This window comes from Ciconia boyciana, chromosome 4 (assembly GCF_034638445.1).
Source record: "Ciconia boyciana chromosome 4, ASM3463844v1, whole genome shotgun sequence".
In the NCBI taxonomy this organism is placed as follows: domain Eukaryota; kingdom Metazoa; phylum Chordata; class Aves; order Ciconiiformes; family Ciconiidae; genus Ciconia; species Ciconia boyciana.
Window position 1 is genome coordinate 64376238 of NC_132937.1, and position 17301 is coordinate 64393538.

At 34.8% G+C, this 17301-nt stretch overlaps 1 protein-coding gene across 1 annotated transcript in view; it reads right to left on the reverse strand.

Annotated features, from left to right (window-relative positions):
- CNTNAP4 (contactin associated protein family member 4) overlaps positions 1-17301 on the reverse strand; it is a 237999-nt gene that overhangs the window by 152420 nt on the left and 68278 nt on the right. The window contains exon 3 of the mRNA XM_072859037.1: positions 9069-9262. Coding sequence (XP_072715138.1) covers positions 9069-9262 — 194 coding nt within the window. The remainder of the gene's footprint in view (positions 1-9068; positions 9263-17301) is intronic.

Sequence of the window (17301 nt, forward strand, 5' to 3'; positions counted from 1 at the left end):
AGAGAAAAACTAATTCTTTATTCAGCATGGAAATGCATGCTCTAAGAATTAAATACATGTCCAGTGGAGGAACACCATTCATGTCCATTTACAAAAAAGTCTTAAAATATGGCAACAAGAAACTACACAGTTTTGAAATATGGATTAATAATCTTGTTTGTTCCTACATGATTCATTTTTCTAAAAATGAATCAAAAATATATTAAGCACAAGCTTGTAAAAATTTAGCAAATTCTATGGCATTACCAAGGCACAATGCCCCCAAACTATGAAGATATGATGACCACATGGAATCTTAGTCAACTAAAAAATACGCACAGTGGAGATTTCATCAAGATACTGGTCAGGTCAATATTTCTTGAAGGTGATATTGATAAAATAAGACATTCATACTAAGAGGTATACGATCAGTTTACTTCAAAAATCAACAGAAATTTCATACATACTCTTAAAAATGTTCTTCTCCTTGTATAATTAACCATTATAAACTGTCTTAGACATAGAAATTCACCCTACATTTAAGCTATATTTGTCCATTAAGAAGCGTACTTTAAGAACAGATTTTTTTCCCCAAAAGTTTCCATATTCTAACAGTATTTAGAAGTTAATGCCTAGCCATTATTTACAACCTTAACTACATAAGCAAATGACAAGGTACAGGTTATCCAGGTTTCCGCTAAATGCTTAGGCATGCGGTCAGAGGGCAGTGTGCTACTGCAAACGGAACAGCTCATACAGGATCATACAGCAGGATGGTAATTGCCTATTCCATGTTAGATCATACAGCACAAAAAATAACAGGAACTTCTGCTGTGTTTGTGGAACAGAATGGCTACAGAAGCATAACAGCAGATTTTACTTCTTCAGTAGCCTGGTACATGAACTGGGACAAAAAGCAAACACACAACAGCAAAGAAAAACCAAAACCAACAGAATTATGAAACACTAGTGATGCACAGCAATTCCTATTCAAACTGAAAACTGTCATCCAGTCATGTAAAAGAAGATTATTAATCATCGTATATGTTTTATAGAAATATAGATCCAGAGAAAGAGCAGAAACAGATGAAGATTGGATTGAAACCACTGAAATACTACAGATAAAAATCAGATTCCTAAAAGTCAAAATAGGAATTCGGGCATGTAAGTGTACTTTGGAGTTCCCAGATTCAAGCAAGTCAGCAACACTTAGATCTCCAATTCCTACTTCTACTTTTAGGAATATATAATTTCAAAGTTTAAAAAGTTTTCTAAAGGAATTTTAAATGTCTAAAAGGGAAATGTGAAGCTGATACAAATATGACTATGCTGTAAAAATAATACACTATTACAATGGCATGACCATCACAATACCAGGGTTAAGACTGTATATACTCAAAATAAACTTGAGGTTTTCTCTGAAGTTCAGTGTCCAAAGTTTTTATAAAAATTCAGGGCTTTCTCTATGGTTAACTTTAAACCTCGGGGATTATACTAAGCATAAAAAAATTCCATCTATAATAGAGAGATGCTTCCAAACAAGAACTGGAGTCCATTTCTGAAAGTATTTTTGCTCCATCTAAGAGAGTGGCTGGGGTAAACAAGACAGAAGCTGAATGTAGGGTCTGCTACTACTTACTAGATCAACAGGCAGGCCTTGACCACACTAAACACATCCCATTCTGTTTATGAAGATTTACTGTTTTCTTCAAAGACAGCTTGATTTCCTCAAGTCATCTGCAATGTTCACAATCTGTCTGTTGCAGAAAATAAGGACAACATTTTCCTATCCATAGCACAATTTTTCCCATCCATCATAAGTCATTTTCAGACAGGAATATGTGTTGAAGCACAAACTTCTCATATTAGTATGAGTATGATATGATCAGTGTCATATCACTCTAGAACAGACAACACCTGAGACACAAAGAACTAAAACTTTTTTTTCTAGTTGTAATACTTCCTACAGTATTTTCCACAAAGTGGATATTATAATATTATCGACTTTAAGACAACCAATAAGTAGACCAAATGTATTCAGCACCTACCACAGCGAATTATTTTCATGGAAAAACAGTGTGCCACCATTGCCATATTCAGATTAGGGATAATCAGAGGTCTAAAGAAAATAATTACCTTCCTGAAAAAAAACTATTGATATTTATAAAACCAACTCAAGATAACAGCACTGCCTTTTCCAGGATTTGTGCATATTAGAAGTGCAAAGTCATGCTCAGGGTTTTATAGCACAAACTCGCTAACTAAACGTGCAGAGAAAGGCAGAAGCAATAAACTAGCTACTTGCTGTTTCTCTTATACTACCCAAATACAGCAAATTGTAGTTGCTTTTCTATTGCTTTCTCTTAAGATGACCATGAGGAGACAGGTAACTCAGAAAAACAGTTCTGATCAAGACCAATCCCAGAATCCAACTCTAGTGCTAAGTTAATAGGTTACATGGGTAGCAGTCTTTAAAATAGCAAAGTATCATCCTAACATATTAAAATTTGGTTCCCAAGGGTCCTGTTCACCTAGGCAATTTAATGACCACAGTACTAACAGATACCTTAAAACTAACCTATGAATGTCTAATTCTAGTAGAATATTTACTTCTACATGTTGCTGGACTTGCATATTTTCAAGGCATCTTGCTGTCCTTAGTTAAATATGTTTTCTTTAACTGTGTGCATGTATTTGTTTTTTCCACATATGGACTGTCATAATATATGCAGTGGCAATATATATTTTACCTGTTACGGCATTAACAATTTCTTTAATGTTTACCCACACAATTTATCTAGATTTTATTTAGAACGCTGCATTATTTGCTGACGTTTCAATCTTTTTTTTTTCTTCCTTTTAGTTTATATTAAATATTCTGGGACAGGTTAACCTTGATGCATGCATTCATCTCTTCACCTACTATAAGTTATTTTATACAGAGCATTAATCATTGTGACTGCTAAATTAGCCTTATTAGACTGCCATTTAAGTGTCCAAAAATAGCCGTGTGGTCAGAGTGCATTTTAAACAGAAGTGGATACAGAAATCCAAAAGCTTAAAAGTTAAGTTCAGAAATTTTAATGTTTTAGATAAATATCATAATGTCCTCATCATAAATGGAAGCTTATGCATACAACCTGTTTCACAAAAGCTTCTGCACAATAGACCCATGCATTTATTTTTTCTTCCAAGCTTCCTTGTACCTCTGATTTTCTTCATACTGTATTTTTCATTTCTCCCTTCAAGCTCCTTTTACCCCAAGTTAGAGTGTTCTCCTCCTCTCTCTTCTTCTGCCTCTTCCTGCATCCCCCAGCATTTTTCTCCACTCAACTGTTTCTCTTTTTAAGTTCCAACTACACACTTGTAAGCTTCTTCCCCATGCAAACAGTGGGTGAAACATTGTTTGAGTAATATTACCTGACATCAGTCTACCTGTATTTCCCTAAATTACAGAGACATATAAGGTTTATTTTTATGCAAATTCTCTTGATTAGAATCTATATCAGTCAGTTTTCTACAGTGGAATATATGTCTGTGTTTGTGAGTGTGGGTGTACACATGTATGTACAACAAAACATTGTTTCAGTTGCAAGGAAGACAAAGAGGTCAGGTTCTGTCTCATTTTATAACATTTTACCAGATAACCAAAGACCTTTGAAAATGTTATTCAATGTACTATTTCTGACAACTACAAAAGACAAGCAGCTGCTGTAGAACCAAACAGGAAGGGCAAGAAATCAGATGTTACTAGAAATATCCACAAGATTAACAGTTACGAGATGCTTGGATTTAATTTCCCCTAGAACTGTGTAGACATTAAAACTGATCACTTATAATCTTTTTTAAATTAAATTATTTTAACCATTTTCATATTGCATTTGTTTTCCCTACCCACAATTTTCTAGTTCATGGGGTACAGTAAATAGATTCACCATGGTGTCATGAAATTTGTACAGAATAGTTCTGCAAAATTAATTTCAAATTCATTATTCAGAACCTTTACTCAGAAAGCCCTAATCTTAACAAGTATGGTTACTTAGTTGTAGAATTTAAACATATCATTGTGATCTGTGTACATATTGAAAACAGACCAGGATATGTTCCTTAATACTGTAGCAAGCTGAATGAAAATCACAAACTATTTTTAAAAGTACTATTCTACAAATAATTTGAAAATAGTAAATTCATTTATGTAAATCACACTCTAACGGACAATTCTTAGACTGAAAATGCAAACATATATTGAATGAATTATTAGTTATTAATTATTCACCTGTCTATATTCTCCTCCTCACATCAAGTGAAATAACAGACTAAGCAAACATTTCAGGTGTCTGAATTCAATAAATGCTTCAGTATCCAACCCTTTTTCACTGAACCTCATCTTTCTTATGTCACATGGGATTTTAGATTATTGTTTGGAGCCATCTTGGATGGGTTCAATGGAAGATAACAATGCCCATTTCCAGTGCTCATCTCCTACTCAGAAACATGCCACCCTCAAAACACACATAACAAAAAAACCCCCTTTGTGTTACATTAAGCTGTGAAATAAGCTAATTCTGGTACACAGAATATGAAATTATTTCCTTGCCATAACTATATTCAGTGACAGAAAAACATTATTACAATGGATAGATAACACCATATGGATATGCACCATTATATATACCATTTAAAGGGCTCTGGAAAAAAATATTTGTATTTTATATATATATGTATATGTGTATATATATATGGAACTATTTATGTCTGGTTCACTATAATTATGATAATGATGAAATAAGGAAGAAAATATAAATACAAAAAGCTACAAAAGCTTATGTAATACCGTTCTGCATACTCTATAAAAAAGAAGTACATTTGATATTTACCTTAATAACACACAAACTTTTAAAGGTGAAAGTCTTTAAATTATCATCTTAAGCTAGCATGACACAGCTGATTTGTTTATGTGCCATTAAACTTTAAGGTCAAACTTTGTGCCATTAAATTTTAGCTATCATTGTATAAATATTAGTTTTAATTCCTCTGCTTTGGATATAAATTTTAGAAAAAAGGTTCAAAACAAATAAAACTGAAAATTGGGTCATAGTTGTGGAATGGATAAATCATTATTCTCTCAGGAAAAAAAAAAAAACACAACAGGAAAACAACAAAACTGAATGATGGATTTCTGTGTATTTCCCTAGCTGTATCAGAGAAGAAATGGTCAACTTTTAATTGAAGAGAAATTGTATTTCTTTTATTCTTCAAAGCTCCTGCTAATGAATGGCATCATGATGCATTTCCCTATGAGCTGTGTCACTCATGCTTTCACTGAAACTATCAGCCATTGGAAACTTGTCATTCAAACTGTAAATTGCTCTCCTTCACCCCCCTCTTAGCTCTTCCTTTTGAAAATGATGGAGAATATAATCTCTGTTACCTTATTACTCTCATTTTAAAAGAAACATTTAATTAGTAATGCTAAGGAGAGAGTACACAGCATAAAAACATTTGTGATGTAAAACTATGAAATTCATTAAAACTAGAAACTACATTAGTTAAAAGGATTAATATACATAGCCCCAAATAGATAAAATACTTATCAATTACAATATGAAATTCTTCATAGATAAAATACAGGTTATGATATCTAGAATACAAATTGGTAGGAATAAGTAATAGCAGTACCACTATTAAAGGTAATATTTAAAGACGTAAAAATTTTCTCAGCGCTTCTTAAACCAAAGTTTAAGTTTACCATACAATTTTTCTGAATGTTTTATTGTATAACTCCTGAAGTTTGAAAGAAAACAGGCAAAAATAATTGTCCTTTCCAGAGTAAAAATCTGATAGCTTAATATACAAACAGATTTGCAACCACTGCTCATTTCAGAGGTAAAAAAAAAAGAATAATGCAAAAGGTTGGGCTTGGGAGGTTGTGCTTTACTGCATCTGAAATTATACCGTAAGGAATGGAAAAAATAGAAATAGATTGAAGAACATACACATAAAGACACAAAACATTCCTTGTTCAAACACATTTACATTTACAGTAACATTAAAGAAAATCTAAAATTGATTTGAATTAATCTCTTTCCAAGATTAAACTAATCCTTCTTAAAGGCAAAGATTTCTGTCCAAAAATATGTATTTTACCATTAATAACAACTATTTCACTTGAGAGTTATATCTTGGCCAGAACTGTACGAACTTTTAAGAAGATGTTCATATTGATCCTATGAATTGCTGCCTGAAAAATCTTAACATAAGTATCAAGAACAGTGCATAAAATACTTAGAGATAACTTTAAAAAAGACAGTGATAGTCATGTCATTGAGTAAAGAAATCAAAATGAGTGTGCAAATAGATTTTTTTGTTGAACTAAGAAAAAAACTACTAAAAAACCTATACCTAATTATACTTAACTACACTTCATCTACAATGAGAGCAGTCCTAGAAACTGTAATGGAGTTAGTCTTTCAAAAGTATCTTTAGTAATAAAGGATTTTAAACAATAAATAAAATCTACATGAAAGATAAACTCCTTACAGATATAAGATAACAAGTAAGGCATACATTTAGGTCATCAGTAAACTGTCAACGAGAAGACTGAGATCAAGGTATATTGCATGGTCACCATGATTCCTTCTAAACCAATTCCTAATATGCAGAGAAGTGAAAACAAATTATATTTAGCAGCCACAAGAGGGGAGAGAGGTTAGTCTCACCTAACTTTAGAGTATCTACATCCAAATTCAGCACCAATAGGCAATGAAGCATTTTATAGATGGGGGAAGGGTAAGATAGTTGTACATTATTCATTTCAACCTAACAAAGACATCTAAGGTCAGGGGAACCAGTCTTAGAAAAGACTACCCTTTCCATAGACTATAAAGAGAGTTTTTATAACTAGATCATTTGCAGATGCCTAGATAGTCCTCTTTGTACCTCAGTTGTTATAAAAATTTTACAGTGAGTGAAAAAACTGTGATTAGCTCCACTGATGGCTGGAACTTCAGAAGCTTAAGTTAAGATAAGCCATAAGGTGACAAATACAATTCAAAACTAACTTCTGAAAAGGAAAATAAAAAGTAAGGATCTGTGAAATTGTATAGAAGATGAGTATCTTTTCTACTTAAGTTTAGAAAGAGTGGTTACAAAGTCCAAATCCTTACATACAGTGAAGAATTCTGAAGTACTTATAGCAATACAGGGCCCTAAAGACTGGGCATCTTCCATCTTTCTAACACATAGTAGAAGTCAAAAAAAAAAGGAAAAAAGTTACCTCTGGTAAGCAATTTTGTAATAGGGCAATGACTCAGTTAAAAAGAGGATAGAAATAACACAGTAGATATCATAAAATGTGGGAAGTTCTTGCCTTAAATGAACTTGGGCACTTAATTTAAGAAGACTTAACATAAACAGATAACAGTCAGACAAAATCTATAAAATGAATGGAGATTTAAGAGTTTCATTCCAATACTACGTCTATGCATTACTTTAGAAAAGAGAAAATATATTCCCCTAGAAGCAGAACTCCAAAATAAAGATACATAAAAAAGATCAATAGACTATCCCTGAATTCGATGGTTTACATCCTTGAATTATGCATCCCTGCCTGCAAGCCATACCTCCAATCTGCATTGCAATCATTAAAATAATCATTTTTTTATTAAGTTTGAGATAATGGAATTGAAGCCTTACTTTTCTGCTCCTACAGATCTAACAACCCCCTTACCCCAATGTCTGCATCAGCATTTAACAATATTTTGGAACTTTTGTTTGATATTTTACTGATTACAATATTCAAGAAATAACTATCTACATCACTACTTGCAATACCAATATGTAATTTCAAAAGAGCCCTCACTGAAGAGGACAAGTAGCTCTACCTCCCAGATTTGCCTATCAGTTTGTCTGAAGATGGGCAAAGACAATATTGCAGCAGCTTATGCTCATTTAACATTTGGAAGATTGTTTTTCTTTTCGCACTCCCCACAGCCATATGGATTAGAAACTCATTTATTTCCCTTTGTTATGAAAACACAATGTGAAGCAGAAGTATGTAGCAAATTCAGAAAGGATAATTATGCAACAAGTAAGCCACTGCATAATCTCATTATACCATAGATGGGGTTTGACAATAACAGTGACAAGAACATTTTGAATTAAAAGTCAACAAAATTAAAATGTGTAAAATGAAATACTTTTTAACATAAAGTTTAACTGCAGCAAGAAACAACTGAAGCCTAAAGCTTATTAAAATTTAAAAATGAATCAGCTCTTTGTATGGGCAGAAGGATAGAAGTAATGTGACAAGATAAAATCGTAGACCACAAATATCCATATTCTTCCTTTAGTCCAAGCTGCTAATCATTGGGGATCAAGGAAAGATGCAACTCTTGTCTAGAACTGTATCATTCAATTTTCCATGTGGATTTTGGACATCATCTGTCTGGTATTTCGTGTCCTTTGCTCTTGATAAAATTCATGTGAATGGGAAGTGATGAGCATAGCAAGGCTTATCAATTATTATTATTACTAGCTACAAAGCTGATAGGAGATAATTGGTTAGAACATCAGAAACTAGACTCTGAACTAGATGACCAAAAATTAAATATTGCTTAATATTTTTTTGTTTTTAAATAAACTGGGATTTGTTTGGTTATGATTTTGATTTCTTTGTGTTGCTTCTTTTTATTTTTACAATCAGATTAAATGTTCTAGAAAAAATAAAGGAAGCTTGGGGTTTTTTTTCGTAATTAAAAAGCCAAGTTTAACACATGGGGATCAATACTTTGAGAAAACAACTTTACCATACATAGCAAGACAAAAGAGATTTTGCAGTACATTTTTAGTCCTCAGAATACCTCCTTGAGACTTAATGGAGTAATGCTAAGGCTAGGTTTTTGATGTTTGTTTGCTTTTTACAGCCTTTTATTTTGTCAAAAGCGAAATTATTTTGTATATTTAATTACTTAAACACTTTCAGTGTAGTTCTTTATATTCCACTGCTTTGCTTATATTTGCAACAATGTACAGCACAAGTATTCTAAGTCTTCTGCAGAAACTTAATTCTCATTATTGAAAGAACATACCCAAATGCTTTCTTCTTGCCGATATTGCTTCCAGTTTTGTCCACTATCACTAAACATCAGCAGGTAGCTTGTTACCCAATCGGAGCTTCCATAACCACCTTGAGTAGCAACAGCAGTAATCTCAGTTCTTTCACCAAGATCAATCTGAAGCCACTGATATTTATTGGACACAAGTGGAGACCAGCCACCAGCACCTTAAAAAGAATGAAAAAGATTGAAATGTATTGCTAAAAGAAGCAACTTAACACAAAACTTGTATACGCAAAAATGAATTTTTTGAGCAACGTGATCTAGTAAAAGATGTCCTTGTCCAAGGCAGGGGTTTGAAACTAGATGATCTTTAAGGATCCTTTCCAACCCAAACCATTCTATGATTCTATGATTCTAATTTAAGATATAGTTGCACCAAACTGTCTTGGTATTATTTAGCAGCTATTAAAAAATTGATACAGATTACTTGATACATGTAACCTATTATAACTATTAAAAGTTGCTGTGAATTTATTCACTCCCATTTTTCTCTCTCTGACATTTGTAATTAATTTTGCAGAGTAATTCTTATCCAATTAGACAAAGCTCTTCAACTTGGAATTTTTTATTTTTGTTTTATACATCTCAATTTCATTTTATACGGACTAGAAGATCTCCTGAGGTCCCATCTAACTTGAATGATTCTGCATGATTCTGTTCTGTGAGGCCTGGGTATACAGATTTTTATATGAAGCAATAAAGCACAGTTAGATGATAAATTTACACACGCTTCTTAAAGAGACCAACCGATTTGTAGGCAAACCAGTAAAAGAGTATTACGTATACATGTGCAGTTTCAATTAGGAGACAGACCAGTTCACAAAGATAAAGTTTAACCCAAACCACATAGCTATATATAAAACTCCTACAGTATTTTAACTAAAACATGCTGAAATGAAGACATGCTGAAATGAAGAAAGACATCATATCAATTCAGTTCTCCCTTGTCTTTCTTAGCTTGCCTTTATTTACTCAGATCAAGCTACTACCTTGTCTGTAAAGCTGGATGGAAAAGCGCAAGGGTACATCACAAACAATCTTATAAGAAAAAATGTTGTTTTATGAAAATATTTTGCAAAATTTGCAAGTATTCAGACACAGTTAGCATCTGGTGGGTTTAATTAGAGAATGGGGTGACAACAAATGATAAAAGATCAATTTTGTAAGCACAAATTTGGATGTAATTCAGACAAACTCACAAAACATAAAAGGCATCCTGAAAAGTTCTTAAAGCATACAGACACAGAAGAAGAAGAACAGATATATCTAGTTCCAACAACAATCAATAAACACTGTATTATGTGGAAATAGACAACTGTAATCCAATCTTATACTTGTATAGGCTTCAAGATGCATAACATTTCATAAATAAAACATCACATGGTTTAATTCTGTTCAGGGTCATAAGTCAAATTCTTAATATTACCTCCTTTAGAAAAAAAGAAAAGAAAGAAGAATTGTTACTTAGGGATTTAAAATTGTCATTTAAAAACAAAATGGTCAGAAATCATATAGGTGTTCATAAGCCATAAAAGGGGAGGTTCATTCTACAGAGCAAGGTAAGTGGAAAGAGCTGAGAAAAATACGTAAAGCTGCATGTATGTAACAATTCCTTTGTCCACACATTTATGAACTAATTAAAATGTGACAGATTTAAATCTATGGGTGGAGTTAAAGACTGTGTAGATTTTTTTTAAATTTTTTTAAGCTTTTTATCTAAATCAGGATTTAGAACTTCATGTAAATACCTTGAGATATTTTGCCTTAACTGCCATTGAGTTTCTTCTTTTATTCATTTCTTCATAAAAGGAGACATCAGATCCAGGATATATCTATAGCATTTTCTACACATGAATTTTCTGTGTTTTCTTTATGAACCTGTTTGTCATGGAAACTGTAGCTGAGCGGGGATTTGAATTTTCACTTAATCATAATTAGTGATAAAATTAGCAATTATATTTAGCAAACTAATTTAAAAACAGCTAGTTAGTCTCAGCAGCGACTTAAAGACAACCATTGTATCCCACCCATGCCCTTTCCCAATAAATTTAGAATATTTTTTCAAAAAAGGTGATAAGAAAACAATTCTGAAAGAATATTCACATCACATAACTCAAAAAAACCCAATGTTTGCACATGCAAGTTGACAAAATGGGAAAGAATTAGCAGTTTCTGAAAACAGATTCCTTCAGAATTTGAACTGTCTGTAATAAATGTGAGTTCTGATACAGTATACATTCTTCCTTAAGTGAACACTTAACTGATGACATCTAACAGAAGAAATACAGACACATCTCTGAAAATGAAGATGGAAACAAGGAGCAAAGAAAAGAGCGTTTGCCTAAGATAGGTATTCAGTGAAAATAAGTATAATGTAAAAGTGGTATTCTGCACTTAACAGAGGTAAATGTAATTACATAGACTTTGTCACATCAGTGTGTTTTCATTGAGAATGTGTGTGTGGGGGGGGGGTGGTTAGTAATTTAGATAGAATTTCCTACTTGGTGTATTTTACTTCCCAAATCCACAGGTTAATTTAAGTGATATAAAAACAGTTTTAGAAAAGTCTGTTGTTAACTATTACTGCCTGAATTAACCAAGTGATTATTTATTACGTGAAGAACAGAAAATAACTTGGTATACCAGTGAAAACACACCCACTTCCTAATATAACCAGGGGCAAGGTCATTCATATTCATTTATGTTTTCTTAATGAAAAGGATATCACGAGGTGAAAAAGTGTCTATTTTTTTTAAATAAAAGGTTTGACTTTTGTTCCCTGCTTATTTTCAATTTCCTGTGCTGTAATAGTCCATTATTCTTTAAGAATAATCTATTCTACCAGTACTTCATGGTGCTGGCTAGACATTCTTCATACTCAGCAACAATGTAAACTTATAAATACATTTAAAGATAGTTATAAAACAGTTTGCCAATTTCACTAAAAAAAAAAATAAATCAAGATTTCAGATGTACTTCATTTTGCACTGAGGGCAAATGAATTTTTTCTCCCTATTCTTCCCCCCCCCCAAAAAAAAGCAGAGAGATAACTAATCATAACAAACTAACAAACAGCTCTGGATAAAATACAAAAATATTTCTGTAGTCCTCAGTGAGACCACGTGAGTCTCCTTTCCAGACTGGTCATTGGTCTCCCACCCAGCAGCCCTTGGTTCCTCTGTGTCTTTTCCGTGACCTTGCACTGACCTTTCTAAAGCAGTGTCAGTGCTCTGAGGCCACTAAAATGATTTAATAGCCCTGCCCAGTCTCCCATGGGGCCTCCTCCTATGCCCTGCCCCTGGGCTTAGGGCCCCATTTGAGCTCAGCCAGCCCATCCTGCTCCCTGACATACACCTTCAACGTTTTCACTTAGTTTCTGAAGTGAAAGAGCCTCATTACACAACTCCTCACCAAATGCTTTATATGATATTACACCTTATGTCACTAACATATTTCTAATAATGTATTTGTGACTGCAAAACCAAGACTGCAAAACAGAGCCTGATACAAGTTTGCTCTCTGGGAAGGTGTCATTGGGGTCTCCAAGTTTTCTCAAGGAGCACTCTCAGAGAGATACTGCCCATTCAGCCTCCTCCTGAAAGCAGGCACATAACCAAGCAGCACATTTCCAGGCAAAATACAAGTTCTAGAAGTTATTAATGCAAGATAAAGATGATACTGAATTTAAGACCATCTCTAAACTACTTGGAAAAATCCCTCATCCTCCTTTCAGGTAAATTCAGTTCTTCATTAAAGTCTCCTCTTTCCTATTAAGACGTTTCCCCCTTGAAATTCCTATGTAGCAACCTCCATTTGCACTACACTCACCTTCACACACCCACCCCTGCCATGTCCCATCTCCTCCCACCTATGCTGGTAGCACTTACTCAGTGCAAACAGATGTTAAGGAGAATACAGCATACAACCCAACAGGAAGGGATTCTCCCTGCAAGGAACGTAACAGGGCAGTATTTGGTGCAGGGTTGCTGGGTCCCTTGGTTGGACAGGGCATCATAATACTCCTTCCAACCCACCAGCCTTGACAGCCATGGCCATGCCATCTTGCGTTGTGGAAATCAACAAATAAAAAAACAATTCACCATTCCTGCATCTCTCCATAAATGATGTAGATCCTGCACTAAAATGAGAGGCCAAGCAGCCTCTTGGGACTGAAGTTGGGCTGTAGTGAGGTTGGGCTGAAGTGCCAAAAGGCATATTCCTTCAGAGCCAGTAAACCAGACAGAAAATTAGTGCGATTATGAAAACTATATAAAATGGCAAATCAGTGTGAAAACAGAAAAAAATCCAGTAAATTTATTTGGCCCATTATCATTGTTAAATGCCAACATATGGCTCATCATTTGCTAAGCAAGTCATACAACTTCCTAGCATTGATAATTGAAAACTAGATTTGGTTTCAATACTCCCATGAAAAACCTCAGTTTTCCATTAAAACAACTAGATGATATTTTGTCTTCAAAAAACTTTAATTTTCCATCAAATAAAGCAAATATCTTTTTGTGTTGTTTTGTTTATTTTTCAGATCTGCTACAAGATCTACAAATACAGATCAAATCAGTCACTTCATGAAAAAATCTGCTGCTCCCTCAATTCAAGCAGGGTCCTGAATATTTACCAGGAGATTCATCCTTTGACACCTTCCCAATTTAACTAAGTTAAAACGAAATCACTGATAAATCTCACATGCTCACAATTACTTTATATGAAGGCTCCACTAATATATCACATATTCTGCCTTAAAACAGAGGAGGTCAAACAAGATCTTCCTTAAAATTACTTCTTCAGGAAGAGTAAGTAATACTCTCTCCTCTGTGGTTTCAGCGGCTGCACCTCAACTGCTCTGTTGCAACCTCCACAGCCTTATCTTTATGTCCATACTGTTTAATCTTTTAGTGGCTGTGCAGAGCAGTGTGGCAGCATCAGGCAAGTAAGAAAACTTTGTGAACACCCAGCCCGAGAGGTTAAAAAAGGGACTTCACACCCACAAGTGGGGCAGCCCACATCCATAGCATATACTGTATCTGAAGCACACACCACAAGATCAGACAACTTAACTTTCACTACCAAATCCTCAGTTCATGCACTAACACTTCCAGGCACAGCATCATCCTGCAGTGCTGTGGTATCCAAAGCCTTCTCAAAATACTGTGTCACTTCGGTAAGTTTGGCAACAATTTTTAACTTTTCAATTGAAAGGGAGAGTTGTATTGTAGTCAACGGTAGTCAGGCAGACTGTGCCGAGAACATAATTTTTAAAGCCCATCTGCGAAAAACATTTTCACCTGGTGACTGCAAAGCTTTGTTCAGAATGAAGTGATAGAGCAAGTTAGAAAGACGTAAACAAAAAATGCCTGAAAAGCCAAGTCTCTGTTATGGCAGCACTACCTGTTGCCAGCTGAGGGAGGTACTTCTGCCTTTAGTACCACATTTTTCAGAAGTTTTTGCAACGCAAGCCACCAGGTAGCCTATTCCCCCTCACCATACTCCACTACATCCCATGGAAAGAAGAGAAAGAGGCACAGATACACAGGCTTCTAATGCCAGGGATAGATCATCTGGGGGATTACAGTAAAGATGCAGTCCCAGAAGCCCTCGTCAGCCCTCTACACCAATGCCACGTAAGACCCATATAGAATAGCCATGGAGCAGAAGCAGCAAGATGTCTCCAATGACCTGTGTTGAGCCACAGCCTGGCCTGGATCCCCATGCAGCAGATGCAACATATTTCCTGCAGCACTGCACCACTGTCCTGGTTTCAGCTGAGATAGAGTTAATTTTCTTTATAGTGGCTGGTATGGGGCTATGTTTTGGATTTGTGCTGAAAACAGTGTTGATAATACAGAGATGTATTAGTTGTTGCTGCACTACCCAAGGACTTTTCAGCTTTCCATGCTCTGCCAGGTGCAGAAGAAGTTGGGAGGGGACACAACCAGGATAGTTGATCCAAACTGACCAAAGGGCTATTCCACACCATATGATGTCATGCTCAGTATATAAACCTGGGGAAGAAGGAAGGGGGGGACATTCGGAGTGATGGCGTTTGTCTTCCCAAGTAACCATTACATGTGATGGACCCCTTCCTTTCCTGCAGATGGCTGAACACCTGCCTGCCTATGGGAAGTAGTGAATGAATTCCTTGCTTTGCTTTGCTTGCGTGCACAGCTTTTGCTTTATTTATTAAACTGTCTTTATCTCAACCCACGAGTTTTCTCACTTTTACTCTTCTGATTCTCTCCCCCATCGCACCAGGAAGGGAGTGAGCGAGCATCTGTATGGTGCTTAGTTGCTGGCTGGGGTTAAACCACAACCATTCTGGTTCACACGATGCTTTCATCTGTCAAAGGCTCTTCAGGAGCAATCCTGTCTGACCGTCCAGCAGCCAGCTGTCCTCCTGGCATCTGACTGTTACCTGCAGCATCACAGAGATGAAATATTTGCCCAGTGCTGCAGGACACACTATTAGAGCATGTTAGCTCCTCACCCAGCACTTTATAGTCTTTTTTAAAGTGTGTCCTATCCTTGCAGCAAGATTAATGTGTATACCAAATTGTAGTGGTTGGCAGAATCTTTTTTGTGGTAGCATACGTCTGGGCATGGTGATGCATAGAAGTCAGGGGCATAACAGATGTCAAAAGGTTCTTGTTGAAAACCAGAAAGGCTTGTCAGATGTTCATGCTGTGTGGTGTGGATGTTTCTAAGAACTGGGGAGGTCCTCAAAAGTCTATGTGGGGATGCAGATACTGTGTACGTTTTTCAAGACTGTGCCAAAATGTATGAACACACAGGGCTAAACTAAGAACATCTTTGTCATCCCTAAACTTTCTGAATGATTGACTTTGCAGTCTTCACCTTAATTCTCTAACTTTTCTTTTCGCCGGTGTCATTTATGTAAAGCATACATTTTATTCAATTACCTCTCACTGTATTTTCTAACAGCCACTAATGAAACATCTTTCCTTGTGAACTAACAGCAAATCAGAAAAATAATTTTCACAAGGGAGACAACCTATATCTAGAGATACTTATTTTTTAACTTTGTCTCAGGAGGTGTTTAACTCTATTTATTTTCCACTGTCTCTTGCCAATATTGAGATTAGTTGCATGAACTATACCAAAAATCTACATTCAGGCTGCAAAAACATGCAAGTTTCATGCTTGATTTCTGTTAAAAAAATCCAAGCATTACACAGTTCCTTTTTATGAAGAACATGCTGACTTTAAGTTGCATACACAGATAATAAATAACATCTTTTGATTCTGTTTAACGTTAGTTCTTCATATTGTAATTGTTGTTTAATAGAAATGTTTGAAAAAATGTTTGTACACATACGGTGTAATTCTCTTTAAAGTATATTAATTTACTGAACACATCTAGCAACCACATACTTTTTCTGAAGTACTAACTGTTTTTATTAACTCATGAATCTCTTTTTTTCAACCCCATTTTAGTAGCAACCTGCCAGCTTGCCTTGATGGCTGACAAGTTAATGGAGTGTCTATGGTTACTGGGAGGTTGGTTTCATCCAGCCTAGCAGTGATTAAATCAAAGTTTAGTTTCCATCAGTCACTTGTACATATTAATTGATAAATAGACTCCTTCATTTTATGTAACATTCATAAATAAACTGAGTATTAATTTATGGGAAAATTTCCTAAGCTCTTGATATTTTTAATACATTAAAATGGATTGATTTGTGCTAGATTTAAAACCTAAGCAATCATGCATCTTTCATATATTATTGAACCAAATTTTGCCTTATGAACATTCATTATTCTTGATTTCTGTTTCTACAATGTTATAACATTAATTTTCAAGTCAGTTAAGTGACAATATATTAGAGTTTCCTCACACCCTCCCCCCAAGTAAGGCACAGTGCTTTTCTGCAGAAGTTATACAAGGAGGTGTTATTCATTAAAGCAATCAGCTTACAGTTTAGTGCTAAACTGTAGTGCTAAAATTTAGTTCAGTTGCTAAACTATAAACAAGATTATAGTCCTGTAATCTTTCCTGGATTTAGACACTAAATTTACAGGAGAAGACATGCTTTCCTTCAGATTGCCTACATTTCTAGAATATTTTCATTCTTATGCACTTCACATATAGTTTAAATTCTATGAGATTGTTTTACTTGTTTTTGGAGGTTAAATATCCTCTGCCTTCCCCCATGGCCACCAATATAAA